The sequence below is a fragment of the Diuraphis noxia genome, unplaced genomic scaffold (genome assembly GCF_037042655.1).
Source record: "Diuraphis noxia isolate RWA-SAM2 unplaced genomic scaffold, SU_Dnox_SAM2 contig0001, whole genome shotgun sequence".
NCBI classification, from domain to species: Eukaryota; Metazoa; Arthropoda; class Insecta; order Hemiptera; family Aphididae; genus Diuraphis; species Diuraphis noxia.
Genome location: NW_028301711.1, coordinates 30,111,690 through 30,127,695, shown reverse-complemented (window position 1 = coordinate 30,127,695; position 16,006 = coordinate 30,111,690). Strand labels below are relative to the sequence as shown.

At 26.4% G+C, this 16,006-nt stretch overlaps 1 protein-coding gene across 1 annotated transcript; it reads left to right on the top strand.

The window, feature by feature from the left end:
• The first annotated feature begins 56 nt into the window (after positions 1–56).
• On the top strand, positions 57–15,840 carry LOC107161646 (uncharacterized). Its single transcript, XM_089215689.1, has 24 exons — positions 57–380; positions 924–1,006; positions 2,458–2,546; positions 2,850–2,988; positions 3,244–3,314; positions 3,568–3,953; positions 4,497–4,579; positions 6,031–6,119; positions 6,423–6,561; positions 6,817–6,887; positions 7,141–7,675; positions 7,751–8,112; positions 8,257–8,338; positions 8,550–8,697; positions 8,787–8,918; positions 9,705–9,969; positions 10,043–10,238; positions 10,531–10,715; positions 10,959–11,118; positions 11,206–11,393; positions 11,451–11,633; positions 11,796–11,934; positions 12,124–12,319; positions 15,649–15,840. The coding sequence occupies exons 1-24, from the start codon at positions 238–240 to the stop codon at positions 15,767–15,769; spliced, it is 4,185 nt and encodes a 1,394-aa protein (XP_089071815.1). The 5' UTR covers positions 57–237; the 3' UTR covers positions 15,770–15,840.
• Positions 15,841–16,006: the final 166 nt, after the last annotated feature.

Genomic DNA, 16,006 nt, shown 5'->3' with positions numbered 1-16,006 from the left:
TATCAAATAAAAGCAAATAGGTCCATTAATCCATGGACCATGACAATGCATTAATCATCATTTGTCATAATATTACAATTTTAATATTATTATTTATATTCTATTTATTGTAATTGTAGGCATTTAAGTCAAAACTAAATAAATGTTAACAATTAACAGTATTATAGAATGGTGCAAAAATTGATTTTAATTTTAATATTGGCATAATTATTTTTGAATTTCATTGACTTTAAAACCATGAGTTTCAACATGAAAAAACCTAGTGCAGTGTTAAAAAATAGTCGTTCTATTGTGGAGAAAAAAGAAACAGATGAAGATACTTCTTCAAAATTATTGATTTGCGAATTATCTCCCCAAAAAAATCAAAAGATTAAAAGCAGGTAAGTGTGTGACGCTGTCATCAAACTGTGTTATTGTTTCTATCAGTGGCGGGTTAAGTAATCAGGTGATTGGAGCGGCAAATTTGTCGGTGCGGCAGTTAAAAAAAAAATGTATTTATAAAATTATATTATAAGAATTTACTTTACCAAAAGGTAATGACAGACACAAAAAAGGAAAGATAGTGTGAGTGTCTATACTACATGCAAATACATCAGTTCTGGTTCATGAGTATGTCTTGTGGTTACTGACTTCAGTTGACATGGGAAGTAATAAGTTATTGCTTTTAACTATTTTTTTGCCACCACTTTGTTGAATTATACAATAATACAATTCATTTGTTTATAGTTTTATACTTATTAACTGATATAAAGACGTAAGATGTATCAAACAAAAATTTAGGTATCTTATTTAGCCAGTTCCAAAATTCAAAATAATATAACATGTTACAATTGACTTAAGATCATATAAATTAGAAGTTAAATGTTGTAAGCCTATGCATTATGAACTATATGTTAATGGATGTATATTTTATTTTATTTCAGTACATTTAAAAGTTATGTTAATGATCCAATTATACCTGAGTACATGACAAATGAACAACTTCCAACTACATTGATTAATAAGTGTGAGTATGATAACAAAAAATTCTGAGGATGATTACCAATAAGTATCTAATAATCTACCTAAATGTGTGTATATACATTATGGTTCTTACCACAAGATGGGTAAACACTAATTTTATCAATACCTACGTTTTTGAAAATCTTTTAAAAAAAAATTTAGTTTCCTATTACTAAACAATATTAGATATTTTATTAGTCTTCCTTTTTTAATTTCATTCCCAAGATTAAATTATTTTGTAAGAATTTAAAAAAAATCAAATCCTAAGCTAGTAGTTAAGAGGTCGTGATACCCGCATGTGTTGTCTCTGTCTTACAAGTGCATTATATAGTAAATTTTACGTTCAGCAGAACACATGTAGCTCCGTTTGCTTAAAAATTAGAGTGAATTGGCCTCTCATAAAATTTAAAGGTATGATTGTTATCTAGTCAACCTCATATGCTTTTTATTATGTTTAAATTTTAAAGGAAGTTATGAGTATTTTAAGATGCACAAAAAATTTACAATTTTAAAATACTCATAACTCGCTTTAAATTTGATATAAAATAAAAAGCATATGAGGTTGTCTAGATACTAATCTTACCTTTAAATTTTATAAGAGGTCAGTTCACTCTAATTTTTAAGTTAACGGAGATACACGTGTTTTGCTGAGTGAAAAATGTACCATGTTACGCATTTGTAAGACGGAGACAACACATGCGGGTATCACGTCCTCTTAATTAGATATGACTAAAGTATTTAAAAATGTAGATAGCAAAATATTCATCCACAGAAATTGGAGATATTAAATTCATAATGTTCATAAAGATCCATAAGTTAAAAGTTAATATTAAATTAACTCTGTTTAAAAAAAAGTTAATATATTTTTTTTAAATTAGTATAGGAATCACTTGAAGGGTGACTGCAGTTTTCCTAAATATTATAATAAACAATTTTATTGAAATTTTCTTATAATATACAGTGTATACTATAGATATTTTACTTCAAATGATGATTAAATATTTAAACTATACATATGTCAAATTATAATTAAAATTATTTTTTATTTATTTATGTAAAATAGCAATTATATTATTATGCTTATCTAATGTACTATAATATATCTATACAAAACATTATTTTATCGAGAAAAATAGTAGAAATGCTTACACAGTTATACATAGCATTTGATTACTTTTGTTTTAAATTTTATAAAAAATTTCAAAAATGTTTCGAAACTTAATGGATTATTTTTAAATCAACTGAAAAAGGCTAAGTTATTTCAACTATCAATTGAACTATTTAAGTTCATAAGTTGATAAGAAAATTAACTAGTTTAATTTAATTTAACTAAAAAGTAAAAAGCTTAATTTAAAAATAATCAACTTTTTAACTAATTATTGCTCACCTTTACAAAAAACAAAATTTTAATTAATTGTCCAGTAAATGTATGTAAATTCTATTAAACTATTTTAGCATCCCAAAAAATTGAATCAATTACTATAAAAGAAAAAAGCTTGAAACAGCCCATTATAAGAACACCGGAATTTCAAAATCTAAAGAAAGTGAGTACCTGTTCTAATTGTTTAGAATAATAAATGGAAGTATGAATAAAATTTGTATTATATGTATAGTCATATTATATAATTTATTTTTTATACCTCCACAAATTAGTAATTTGATATTAAAATAATAAACTTTCCACAACAACAAATATGTATTTGGATTTTAAGTTTATTCAAATTTTAGATGTATAAAAAATATATAATAAGTAGTTATAGGTACTTTTGGCACTTATATATAAAATTAAAATAACCTATAGTAAAATATTAATCTAATTAAATTTGAAATTATTTTTTTTTGTTTAGGAAAAAACTGTAGATAATGAGACAATTAAATGCACTACCAAAATTGATATTAAAATAAATTGTTCATCCAATAGAAGTCCTATACTAGAAAAAAATGAAATTTCTTATGATACTCAAAGCACTGAAAGGAATCACCAAGGTTAGTGATATGGTTTTAAACAGTATACATATGTAGTATTGAAGCTGAAAAATACAACTAAGTATTTCATCTGGATGACCTTGGATTGTAATTTTCGAGGGAGCTAAAAGGGTCAACTGTAAAAATTTAAATGAGCAAAATAAATTTGTATAGTTTTTGAAATAACAAGTATTCTTTAATATCAGAATCTTCCCATATATTTGTGTATAAATTATTACCTATAAATTACTAAAAGTTTTGTTCACAATTTTATAGATCCAAATTCATCAAAAGGAATTTTTTTTAATGTTGAATATATTGATGAACTTGATGTTACAACAATTGACGTAAGAATTAAAAAAGTCTATTTAATTCACTTATACAGTTGAGTCGCAATAATTTGAAAAACTGCATAACTAAATTTTTTCTTCATCTTGAATCTTTAAGTGTTTATATTAAGTTGTGTTTGTGTTATATAACTCCAAAAGTATATATATTTAATTCATTTTTATTCTTCTTGAAATTTGAATTATTGAAACTCAACTGTTTTATATTTTTGTGTTGTTAATATTTATATAAATTATTTTCAATCTCTTTCAGACTGTTGCTAATCTTGAATCTTATATAAATAGTTTTGAAAAATTAGATTATGAAATTTTACTAACAGTATTTGACATGTTTGTAAATCTACCAGAGAAGTTAGCTAATAATTTACCTGGTCTTCGAGATTCTACAGATTTACTCCACCTTAAAAGTATTCGGCAAAAAATTAAAATAAAATTAAACATTGCTGAAGCACGATTGAAAAGTCTACATAAAATGACAAAAGTAGAGCGCTCTTCTGTGTTTGAAGATATATTGTTTACATCTGATAAAGATGAAAATCATGTAAATAAAATCTCTGAAAACAGTTTGGATGATATTTACACTGAAAATGCTGAGATTTGCGAATTATCTCCCCAAAAAAATCAAAAGATTAAAAGCAGGTAAGTGTGTGACGCTGTCATCAAACTGTGTTATTGTTTCTATCAGTGGCGGGTTAAGTAATCAGGTGATTGGAGCGGCAAATTTGTCGGTGTGGCAGTTAAAAAAAAAATGTATTTATAAAATTATATTATAAGAATTTACTTTACCAAAAGGTAATGACAGACACAAAAAAGGAAAGATAGTGTGAGTGTCTATACTACATGCAAATACATCAGTTCTGGTTCATGAGTATGTCTTGTGGTTACTGACTTCAGTTGACATGGGAAGTAATAAGTTATTGCTTTTAACTATTTTTTTGCCACCACTTTGTTGAATTATACAATAATACAATTCATTTGTTTATAGTTTTATACTTATTAACTGATATAAAGACGTAAGATGTATCAAACAAAAATTTAGGTATCTTATTTAGCCAGTTCCAAAATTCAAAATAATATAACATGTTACAATTGACTTAAGATCATATAAATTAGAAGTTAAATGTTGTAAGCCTATGCATTATGAACTATATGTTAATGGATGTATATTTTATTTTATTTCAGTACATTTAAAAGTTATGTTAATGATCCAATTATACCTGAGTACATGACAAATGAACAACTTCCAACTACATTGATTAATAAGTGTGAGTATGATAACAAAAAATTCTGAGGATGATTACCAATAAGTATCTAATAATCTACCTAAATGTGTGTATATACATTATGGTTCTTACCACAAGATGGGTAAACACTAATTTTATCAATACCTACGTTTTTGAAAATCTTTTAAAAAAAAATTTAGTTTCCTATTACTAAACAATATTAGATATTTTATTAGTCTTCCTTTTTTAATTTCATTCCCAAGATTAAATTATTTTGTAAGAATTTAAAAAAAATCAAATCCTAAGCTAGTAGTTAAGAGGTCGTGATACCCGCATGTGTTGTCTCTGTCTTACAAGTGCATTATATAGTAAATTTTACGTTCAGCAGAACACATGTAGCTCCGTTTGCTTAAAAATTAGAGTGAATTGGCCTCTCATAAAATTTAAAGGTATGATTGTTATCTAGTCAACCTCATATGCTTTTTATTATGTTTAAATTTTAAAGGAAGTTATGAGTATTTTAAGATGCACAAAAAATTTACAATTTTAAAATACTCATAACTCGCTTTAAATTTGATATAAAATAAAAAGCATATGAGGTTGTCTAGATACTAATCTTACCTTTAAATTTTATAAGAGGTCAGTTCACTCTAATTTTTAAGTTAACGGAGATACACGTGTTTTGCTGAGTGAAAAATGTACCATGTTACGCATTTGTAAGACGGAGACAACACATGCGGGTATCACGTCCTCTTAATTAGATATGACTAAAGTATTTAAAAATGTAGATAGCAAAATATTCATCCACAGAAATTGGAGATATTAAATTCATAATGTTCATAAAGATCCATAAGTTAAAAGTTAATATTAAATTAACTCTGTTTAAAAAAAAGTTAATATATTTTTTTTAAATTAGTATAGGAATCACTTGAAGGGTGACTGCAGTTTTCCTAAATATTATAATAAACAATTTTATTGAAATTTTCTTATAATATACAGTGTATACTATAGATATTTTACTTCAAATGATGATTAAATATTTAAACTATACATATGTCAAATTATAATTAAAATTATTTTTTATTTATTTATGTAAAATAGCAATTATATTATTATGCTTATCTAATGTACTATAATATATCTATACAAAACATTATTTTATCGAGAAAAATAGTAGAAATGCTTACACAGTTATACATAGCATTTGATTACTTTTGTTTTAAATTTTATAAAAAATTTCAAAAATGTTTCGAAACTTAATGGATTATTTTTAAATCAACTGAAAAAGGCTAAGTTATTTCAACTATCAATTGAACTATTTAAGTTCATAAGTTGATAAGAAAATTAACTAGTTTAATTTAATTTAACTAAAAAGTAAAAAGCTTAATTTAAAAATAATCAACTTTTTAACTAATTATTGCTCACCTTTACAAAAAACAAAATTTTAATTAATTGTCCAGTAAATGTATGTAAATTCTATTAAACTATTTTAGCATCCCAAAAAATTGAATCAATTACTATAAAAGAAAAAAGCTTGAAACAGCCCATTATAAGAACACCGGAATTTCAAAATCTAAAGAAAGTGAGTACCTGTTCTAATTGTTTAGAATAATAAATGGAAGTATGAATAAAATTTGTATTATATGTATAGTCATATTATATAATTTATTTTTTATACCTCCACAAATTAGTAATTTGATATTAAAATAATAAACTTTCCACAACAACAAATATGTATTTGGATTTTAAGTTTATTCAAATTTTAGATGTATAAAAAATATATAATAAGTAGTTATAGGTACTTTTGGCACTTATATATAAAATTAAAATAACCTATAGTAAAATATTAATCTAATTAAATTTGAAATTATTTTTTTTTGTTTAGGAAAAAACTGTAGATAATGAGACAATTAAATGCACTACCAAAATTGATATTAAAATAAATTGTTCATCCAATAGAAGTCCTATACTAGAAAAAAATGAAATTTCTTATGATACTCAAAGCACTGAAAGGAATCACCAAGGTTAGTGATATGGTTTTAAACAGTATACATATGTAGTATTGAAGCTGAAAAATACAACTAAGTATTTCATCTGGATGACCTTGGATTGTAATTTTCGAGGGAGCTAAAAGGGTCAACTGTAAAAATTTAAATGAGCAAAATAAATTTGTATAGTTTTTGAAATAACAAGTATTCTTTAATATCAGAATCTTCCCATATATTTGTGTATAAATTATTACCTATAAATTACTAAAAGTTTTGTTCACAATTTTATAGATCCAAATTCATCAAAAGGAATTTTTTTTAATGTTGAATATATTGATGAACTTGATGTTACAACAATTGACGTAAGAATTAAAAAAGTCTATTTAATTCACTTATACAGTTGAGTCGCAATAATTTGAAAAACTGCATAACTAAATTTTTTCTTCATCTTGAATCTTTAAGTGTTTATATTAAGTTGTGTTTGTGTTATATAACTCCAAAAGTATATATATTTAATTCATTTTTATTCTTCTTGAAATTTGAATTATTGAAACTCAACTGTTTTATATTTTTGTGTTGTTAATATTTATATAAATTATTTTCAATCTCTTTCAGACTGTTGCTAATCTTGAATCTTATATAAATAGTTTTGAAAAATTAGATTATGAAATTTTACTAACAGTATTTGACATGTTTGTAAATCTACCAGAGAAGTTAGCTAATAATTTACCTGGTCTTCGAGATTCTACAGATTTACTCCACCTTAAAAGTATTCGGCAAAAAATTAAAATAAAATTAAACATTGCTGAAGCACGATTGAAAAGTCTACATAAAATGACAAAAGTAGAGCGCTCTTCTGTGTTTGAAGATATATTGTTTACATCTGATAAAGATGAAAATCATGTAAATAAAATCTCTGAAAACAGTTTGGATGATATTTACACTGAAAATGCTGAGAAATTATGTTTATCAAAAAATTTTAATGAAAATTCTCAAACTAAACCATTACCAACTCAAAATAAAGTCAAAAATCTACCATGTACTGTGACATCATTAAAAAATAATTTAGAAGATAATGATTACAAGCCAGATATCAGTTCGAATTTTTGCTGTCAGAAATCTACTTCTAGTACTCTAACAATGAATGAAAGTATGTATAATTTAACTATACAATTTTCTTATATTTTTTAATGAGCATCTCAGAAAAATTCGTTTTTTATTTTAGTCACAAATATTTGTACAAATCAACTGATTCAAACAGATCAAATAAATACCACTTATAACAAGGATCAATATTCAAGTTCAAACTCTTCCATGACTGAGTTCACCAAATCTGACTATGATTTTTCTTGGGAACTTTTAGCAGTATTTAAAAAAACTTTTGGACTTCGATATTTTCGCCCCAACCAACTTGAAGCCATTAATGCTGCTTTACTTGGTCATAATTGTTTCATTTTAATGCCAACCGGTGGTGGAAAATCATTATGTTACCAATTGCCTGCAGTTGTATCAAAAGGTGTAACTGTTGTGATATCACCATTAAAATCATTGATTATTGACCAGACTCAAAAATTAAAGTCTCTAGATGTAAGTATTTATTAGGTAAATTCTATTTAGACATTTTAGTTTGAAATAAATGTTTTGATTTAATGTAATCAGGGAACTTTAAAATTATTTAGCATATAAAATTTGCAATATTTAATATATTTTGAAATAATTTGTTGTCAACAGATACCAGCAGCTCACTTATTAAGTAACATTACTCCAGACGAAGAAAATAATATTTATTCTGAACTTTGGGGGGCAGATCCAGGTATATAAATATGTATATAATTATGAAAATATGAATAGAATGATGTTATATTTATTTTTGATAGTTTATAAATTGAGTAATGTAACAAACCATAGAAAATATAATATGATTTATTATTATTTAAAGATATTAAAATGTTTGATATCAAATCTATTTGGTGTAAATCTGCATTCATTTTTATATTTTAAGTAATACATTACATATGTTCAAGGATTAAAATTGCTGTATGTTACACCCGAAAAAGTTGCAGCAAGTGATAAATTAACACAAGTTCTAAACAATTTACATTGTAGGAACTTACTAGCTCGAATAATTATTGATGAAGCTCACTGTGTGTCCCAATGGGGTCATGATTTTCGGTTGGTAATTGTTTATTTTTAGTATTTAAAGTAATTTTACTACATTCAAAATTAATATTCATATTAAATTGTTATTTCATGTAAATTAGACCAGACTACAAGAGATTAGGGGTATTTAAACAAAATTATCAAAATGTTCCAATAATGGCATTAACGGCTACAGCAACTCAACGTGTTCGTCAAGATGTTCTACATCAGCTTAATATTGAAAATACAAAATGGTATTATATTTATTTAATTACAATTTTTACTTAATTTCTGGCAAATAAGTTTCAAAAATCAAAATAAATCTTTTAAAACCATCAATATATTTCTCTTATTCCTATTAATATGTTATCATCTATAATTTAATTGTATAACATACATTTTAGAATTATCTGAATATTTAATTTAATAAGACGAGTTCACTAGTATCAGCTGTTGAACTTGATTTAATTTATTTGTTCTTACAATTTAAATACTGTGTAATTAGGCACACAATGATAAAAAAGTTTAAATATCTATGCATTGAGTTATTAAAGGAATATTATTCTATAATATATGTCTAATAAATATGGCCTTATTTTTATTGAATTGTCGTTTGATGTTTGCGTATAGTTATTTGTAAATATTCTATATTCTATTAGAATAGCAACAAATTTGTCATACATTTTGGACCATTTTTACTTTTCATAAATAAAACAAGAAACACAGTCCACTAGTAAATGTTTTGAAGTCCTACTAGTCCATTTACGCTTGATGAAGGAAATACTTTTTTTTATATTGATGTAATTCATAATTAAAAAACTATTCATTTTTTGAAATATGTCTAAATTGAAAATTGTATTATTATCATTAAAGGAACATGAAACATATTTCTCTATCATTTTTTATTCTTGAAATTTTTAAAACAATATACAAAAATATTACAAAACTATTTAACAAAAAGATTTTTATGTAAATTATACATGTATTTATTTATTTGTTTTGACGCCATGTAGAATTTATGTGAATACTTTTTATTCAAGGTTTGTATCCAGTTTTAATCGACCTAATTTAATTTATGAAGTAATTCCTAAAAAAGGCAAATCTTCATTATTAGAAATTGCTAAATTAATAAAATCAAAATTTGCTCGCCAGTCTGGTATAATTTATTGTATGACTAAAAAAGAATGTGATAATACTGCAATGTTGATGTCTAGAGAAGGAATCAAAGCTGTAAGTTATCATGCTGGATTAACAGATAAAAAAAGAAATGATGTTCAAATGGAATGGACTTCAAATAAATCAAATGTAAATTGAAATACATTCTAAACGCTAACAATGAATGTTATACATTTTTAACGTTTTAAACTATAAATTTCAGGTAGTTTGTGCCACAATTGCTTTCGGCATGGGTATTGACAAACCAGACGTTCGTTTTGTTATACATTATTCATTACCACAATCTATTGAGGGTTTTTATCAAGAATCTGGTAGAGCTGGACGGGATGGTGATATTGCATACTGTTTGATATATTACAACTATTCTGATATGCATCGTATCAAAAAACTTATCGAAAGTATGAGAAAATATTATATTCTAAAATTTCTTATTTTCTTTAAATATTAGATGTTTGATGATAATTCAACACATTTTAACTTAGAACATAATATTTTATTCTATAATTTTAGTTAATGGTTATAAATTTACCAACGCAATTAAAACTAGTTACGTTTTTAAACAGATTTTTGGGTTTAAAAGTATTAAACCCGATAATACTTTGCATTCAGTTTTTTAATAAAATTTAATCGATTACTATACATGGCCTAATAAATTTAATACATTATTAATGATTTAAATTTTGTTTTAAGTTGGTGGTGGAGCCACTTATGAAACGAAAAAAGTACGTTTTCATAATCTCTGTAGAATTGTATCATACTGTGAAAACAAAGTGGATTGCCGCCGTGCTATGCTACTTAACTATTTTGATGAAAAATTTGATAAAGCACAATGCATTGCTAACGAGAAAACTACTTGTGACAATTGCCGAATAAAGGTACATTATTAAATATAATTAAATCTATCGAATGGAACTATTCTTTCAATTTAAAATAGGCAATAGTTAATATTGGTTTGATTATCAGTTAAGAGCTGATATATTTTTTAGGATTTTTCTTAGAAGATACAGTCAACCAATAATGTAAAGTTACTGTTTATAATTAAATTTATAAATACATTTACTATGAATTTTAAATTTTGGCCAAGTTAAATATTAATGAAAATTAGTTTTCTATTACAGCGTTCTATAAAAATAATTGATGTTACTGAAGAAAGCATTAACCTAATAAAGGCCATTCAAGAAATTTGCGTTTCAAGCAATAATTGTAGGAATAATTTTACATTCACTCATTTTGTAGATATTTTCAAAGGAGTAAAAACTCAAAAAGTGATATTCCATGGTAAAATTTATTATCATTTAACTATTAGATTTATTTATATATATTTATATATAATTATAAAAAAAATAAATATTTATCACAATATAGGCCATGAACATTCTAATATATTTGGCAAGGCTGTACACTGGGATAGAGATGATATAGAACGATTAATACACAAATTAATACTCGAAGGTTATTTGAGAGAAGAAATGGTTGCATTTAAATCAGATATTATGAATGCCTACATTCGAATAGGCCCTGAAGCTGAAAATCTTCTTGGTGGTTTTGTTAAGGTAATAATAAATTATTATATATTAATTAGATGTTACAAACTACATGTATTTTTATAGTTATCACTTGCATTAAGTCCAAAAACAAATGTGATTGACAGTTGTAATGTAGGTATTAAAGATAGTACTGTAAATCCAATTATTGAAGAAATAAAAGAAAAATGCTATAAAAATCTAATGGAAGTATGTCGAGGTTTAGCTGAATCTCTGGATATCAGTACAAATGCCGTTATGACTATCCAAGTAAGTATGAAACAAATATCTTAAGAGATAGATTCATTAAAAATATTTTTTTAAATATATGGTCTAAAATAAAAGAACACATGGTTTGGTTTAATAGTATAAAAGTGAAAGAGAACTATATTATTATGCAGTATTAAACTACAAAATACATTACTATTTTAGGCAATTCGAACAATGTCACAATTAATGCCCAATAATGAAGAAGACATGTTAAAAATTGATGGTGTTACAAAATCTAATTTTGAAAAATTTGGTCAACCTCTGTTAGAAATCACACAACAAGCAGCTGCAGAAAAGTCTGGTATAGTTTCCTAGTTATTATTATAGTCCTAAAAGATTAAAGGAAAGATTCCATGTTTTAATTGGTACTTTCGAAAAATATTTTATTGTGAATATGAATATCATTGCAAGTAGCGCAAGAATTCAATATTCATAAACACTGTATTTAAAAAAATAAAGTTAATAATATTACCTATGTTTAATGCAATAGCGATTATAAGCTCTGAAATGAATCAGTATGACTGTGGCAATAATGTCAATTGTCAAGGAATAAATGTTGACTCTCCATATTTTGAAAATATGGCCAACAGAATGATGGAAACTAAAACTTTAAGAGGAAACAAACGGAAAACAACTTCTTCATCTTATAAAAGAACTAAACGTTTTAAAAGGAGTAAAGGAAAAAAGTAAATAAGTTTTGTAACATATACATATACTAATTTTATTTAAAAGTATTATTTGTATGTTAAAAGTTAAGTAAGCAAAATCTAACTTTATAAATGTGAAATGAAAATCTTTGTACGGGGTAAACTTTGGAACTACTTATCAAATCTTCTTGATTATATTTTTTAAACGAAATAGTATATTGTGGAGCAGGTTTTTGGCATAAATTTAGTCCAATAAAGTTGCGGGGGGTATGAGAATGACCATACTAAAAAAATTAATTAGTTTCGCCATCTTTTCAGCTAAAAATATACTAAATATTAAATATGTTTGTATATTGTAAGGTTGATATTGATTTTAAATCTAAGGCTGTGAATTATTTAATAATTAAAATAATGCGAAATAATTCATTTCCCGTCAATATTCAACATTTTTGCGCTTCATTAGGTTATCACAATTAACTTAATTAAAATGCTCAAAAGAATACCAATTATCGGCCGCGATACTCGAAGAGCAAAGAGATTGTGTTCTATCAGAAAAATGATTCAAATGTCAATAGGGAAACGATTAATTCGCCACCAGTTTTTATGGTCATGTAAAAAAATTTCCGCATTTAGGTATGACGCTTCAATTAAATTTGAAGATGATTCCCATATTTTTAATGGGAATATGACTACGATTAGTGAGTTTTGCCAGGCAATGAAATGGCCTCTTGTAGCTCTTCCGGTTTTTGCTGTGCTAGAGGAAAAGTTCTTTTGAACGAAATCGCTAATCCGCTGGAACCATTAAATAGTATGATAAATAACACACACGATCACTCTAAATTTTTTCCTGAAAATATACGGAATTGTTATTCTGCCTTTCAAATTACGCCTTTTGGTGTCACTGAAATAAGACATAGGATTTCACGCCTACATTATAAATTCAAGGTTCAGCTATATTATGCAGTTGTTTTATTATTATCAAACACGAATGAAATACCAACATTTTTACAAATTGATTTCATGGGAAATGGAGATTTAGATAGACGACTATCCGTATGTCCTCACGCCAATGGAGACATTTTATATGATTTGCAAGAACTGCACAGTGGAAATTCGTATGTGCAAGGTTTGAAATATGTTATCGAAACACTACCACCGAATTCTACTGACTTCAAAACGATCATTAGAGCCGAACTAAAATCATCAAAAGAACACAGAGGCCATTTCAATGCTCCACAATCAGATGAAGTGGCAAAACTAACTGTAGGCCAAGAATTTGCTAAAAGAGACATGTTACTTCGGTCTAAAGACGATATCCTTCAGCGCGTCAATAAAACATATCGATTATACTCAACAATACCCATTGATGTTATTTCGTGGAGAAATGATCAACATTCCACAAATCGATCTAACTACAAGTGAGATTCTCAATCAAAGTTTCTGCAAATAATTTTTACGCATATAGACTAATGAGTAGAAGTTATTTCAACAATGTTCTACTAAAAAATCGAGTTTTTGTAAATTTTTAAATCCTCGGAAATTTGTCACTGGAAGTTTTGAACATGATTAACCGGGTATTAAACAACGAATTAAACACACATTTTGAATCATATAGTTTATATTTTAATGGGCAACAAAGTGTACTGGGATCAGCTGGTTATTATATACCTACTTTAATACCCGGATATAACAGTTTTATATTTACAACTCAAATTTATTTGTTTCTTAAATAATTTACATTCACTGGAAGGAGGTCATGGGGAAACAGTACATTTAATATTATATTACATAATCATTAGAAGCGTGTTGTTCCGCAATAACCGTTATAGGTACTCGCGTACCTGTGCTATCGCAACTTTTTGTCGACATCCATAATACGAGTGATATTTTTATGGTTATGTCGCAGAAATAAAATCCGATTATGTCTCGTAAAGAGATATCTTAACGTCAGTTATCTTCTACTTCGTCGCCAACTAAGTATGATGAAACGAAAGGAAATGTATTTATTACGCTCAATAGATATGCTTCCCTCTTTGTGGACCATCTTCCAAAAATATTCAGCTCTCCCCCGTCTCGAGACCGTCATTGCATAAAAAATTGAATACAGGTACTTCTGCAACTTTCCACATGAACTCAAACAGGTCTCCACCAATTTTTATACAAAAAAAAAACCAACTAATCTCTTCAAGTTAAGTAATGCGACATCACCTATATTTGATTCAGAAGAATTGATTAAAATCCTCAAAAGACTTTCTAACAATCAAAACGGCTGATTGTGCTAATTACAAGGCGTTGGAATATCTCGCAAAAACATATCTTTCCACCATGCTGCGACTTTCCAATCCTTGTGGTTATTATTCGGCACTTGCACCACTCGATCTCCGTCGAGGATATCGAGTCAGCCCTAATGGAATTGGGCTTTTCATTTCTAAGTGTTCGCCAAGTTAATAAATTCCATAATCACTGTCGTAAAGCCAAGGAAATCTCGCTCCCCCCCCCCCCCCCCCCAATGCACGAAATGCCAGCTGTATGGTCATGTCTCAAGATATTATGTAACGACCCATTTCTAAAACAACCAGCAACGACGCTTCAAAAAAAGTGTATCCAGGTCCTCCGACAGTCAAGGTTCCGGTCACTCAACCCCCTCTCAAAAACAAGTCATATGTTTAATCAACGAAAAACGAAGAATAGTTTTCATTCGATCATATTTCCAATTTCATTTCTTTTATTTATTAAGAATTAAGAGCTTTCTATTCTTCTCACAACAACTCTTAATTTTCTCCTTGCTAAATCAATATAACATTGTACATAAATATATATAAGATATAACGTAACTACTGACTAGCCATCAATATTTTTTTTCATTTTGTAATATTGTTCTTATAACATTGTTTTCACTATTTTATTATTTAACTCACTATCTGCAGTAATTTGATTTTAATTGCTTTAAGTAATTATGTATTGTACAGTCAATTGGAACTTATGTATCTTATCTTGTATTCTTAAATAATAGTAGAGCTATCATAGCTATATTAAAAGCTAAATAGATAAAAAAAATTATTTGAAGTGCACATAATTCATACTTTAATGTACGCATGACCTTGTATTTTTTTTTACTTTTTATCAACTTTGAAATTAAAAAGCTTTTAAACTAAGTTGGTTTCTTCAATTTAACTATTGAAAGCTATCTCCAAACCTAGGAGTTTTAGTCAGAAACATAAAATCTTCTGATTTCCCTCTTAAGCTGTAATGTAATAGGTCTGAGATGTTGTCAGAACTATACATCATAGGTCTGGACTATACTTAAAATAAATATCTGTATATTTTTAAATTATTAATAAATTGTTATGGTATTTTTTTTCTTACAGGAAAAATAGTTCTAAAAAATCGTCTAATTCAACAGTAGCAAAAATACGTAGCGCTGCTATTAAATTGAGTGCTCAATTACGTCCAACTAAGAAACCAGGATTTTTACCAGTGCCAAAATAAGCTCCAACATAATAATTAATTATTGATAAATGATAATCAAAAATGAATATACAACATTTCTATACACAATATTAGAAGCATTTTTTTCTTATTGATATTGTAATAAATTAGTCTGCAATTTAAACATAGAAAATAAAACATAGTATTATATATTAGTATTGATTTTAATAATATAGTATAATATAATATATATTATTTATGATATTAGGTGTGCTAATTTATTAGGTAACACAAGCA